General features: G+C 41.9%; 1 protein-coding gene across 1 annotated transcript; it reads right to left on the bottom strand.

Moving 5' to 3' along the window:
- Positions 1-6: 6 nt before the first annotated feature.
- Positions 7-647, bottom strand: LOC110443983 (tubulin beta chain-like; the record flags this gene model as incomplete). Its single annotated transcript, XM_021488435.1, has 1 exon — positions 7-647. A coding segment is annotated over one exon (641 nt), but the record flags the coding sequence as incomplete, so codon positions are not given.
- Positions 648-1,282: the final 635 nt, after the last annotated feature.

Raw genomic sequence — 1,282 nt, 5'->3', positions numbered from 1 at the left:
CGGAACATGGCGGTGAATTGTTCCGATATTCTCTTAAAGATCTCTTGTATAGCAGTCGTGTTGCCGATGAAAGTGCCAGACATTTTGAGTCCTGTGGGTGGAATGTCACACACTGCAGTCTTGACGTTGTTGGGAATCCACTCCACGAAGTAGCTGCTGTTTTTGTTTTGGATATTGAGTAACTGCTCGTCCACTTCTTTCATGGACATGCGGCCTCTAAACATGGCCGCTACAGTTAGGTAGCGACCATGACGGGGATCACAGGCTACCATCATGTTTTTGGCGTCGAACATCTGTTGCGTCAGTTCAGGTACTGAGAGCGCTCGGTACTGCTGGCTTCCCCGAGAAGTCAGGGGAGCAAACCCTGGCATGAAAAAGTGAAGGCGAGGGAAAGGCACCATGTTGACAGCAAGTTTTCGTAGGTCAGCATTTAACTGTCCCGGGAACCTTAAACATGTTGTTATACCAGACATTGTGGCGGACACCAGATGGTTCAAATCACCGTATGTTGGCGTGGTCAGTTTTAAGGTCCGGAAGCAAATATCGTACAAAGCCTCGTTGTCGATACAGAATGTCTCGTCAGTATTCTCAACGAGTTGATGAACTGATAACGTGGCGTTGTAAGGTTCCACAACCGTGTCAGAAACCTTGGGGAAAAACAAAAATGTCATTAATTCTATGTCAGTGCATTGGGATATGCAGCTAAATATATATATTTCGGGGATACCTTTTCTAGAAAGAGTCACCATCTATTCCCAAAGTCTTCCGAATTAAACCGTTGAAATATTTAGGAACGTTGAACACAAATACTAAGGGATATTCTGTAGATTTGCCTTCAACTGTTTCATATAATGGAAATGTCTCATTATTTTACACCAATGTTAGAGGAAGCCTTCATACAATTGCACACAACACATAATTATTTCCATGCCAGTGCGAGGTGACAGTATTTAACATGATATAGGCTGTCTATATCAGTATGAGGGGACATTATTAAATATATACAGATGAATACCATGTACATATCACGCTTTAACACCTCACACAGATAGGGGATGCAAGACCGAACACTGCATCAAAAAGGTGACGGTACACTTCACAATAACTTTGGAGACAGTAAAACACTCTACATATACCTTAAAGATAGTAAGACGTTAAACGGACACATACACGACTGGATAACACTATATAGATACATAACAGATGGTAAGACATTACACAGATATAAAGGTCTGCGTGATACTCTACAGATACCTCAGAGATGGTAAAACATTATACAGAT

Source organism: Mizuhopecten yessoensis, unplaced genomic scaffold (assembly GCF_002113885.1).
Source record: "Mizuhopecten yessoensis strain PY_sf001 unplaced genomic scaffold, ASM211388v2 hete_35910362, whole genome shotgun sequence".
Lineage (NCBI taxonomy): Eukaryota > Metazoa > Mollusca > Bivalvia > Pectinida > Pectinidae > Mizuhopecten > Mizuhopecten yessoensis.
The sequence above is the reverse complement of the archived record's forward strand: the minus strand, read 5'-3'. Positions and strand labels throughout refer to the sequence as shown.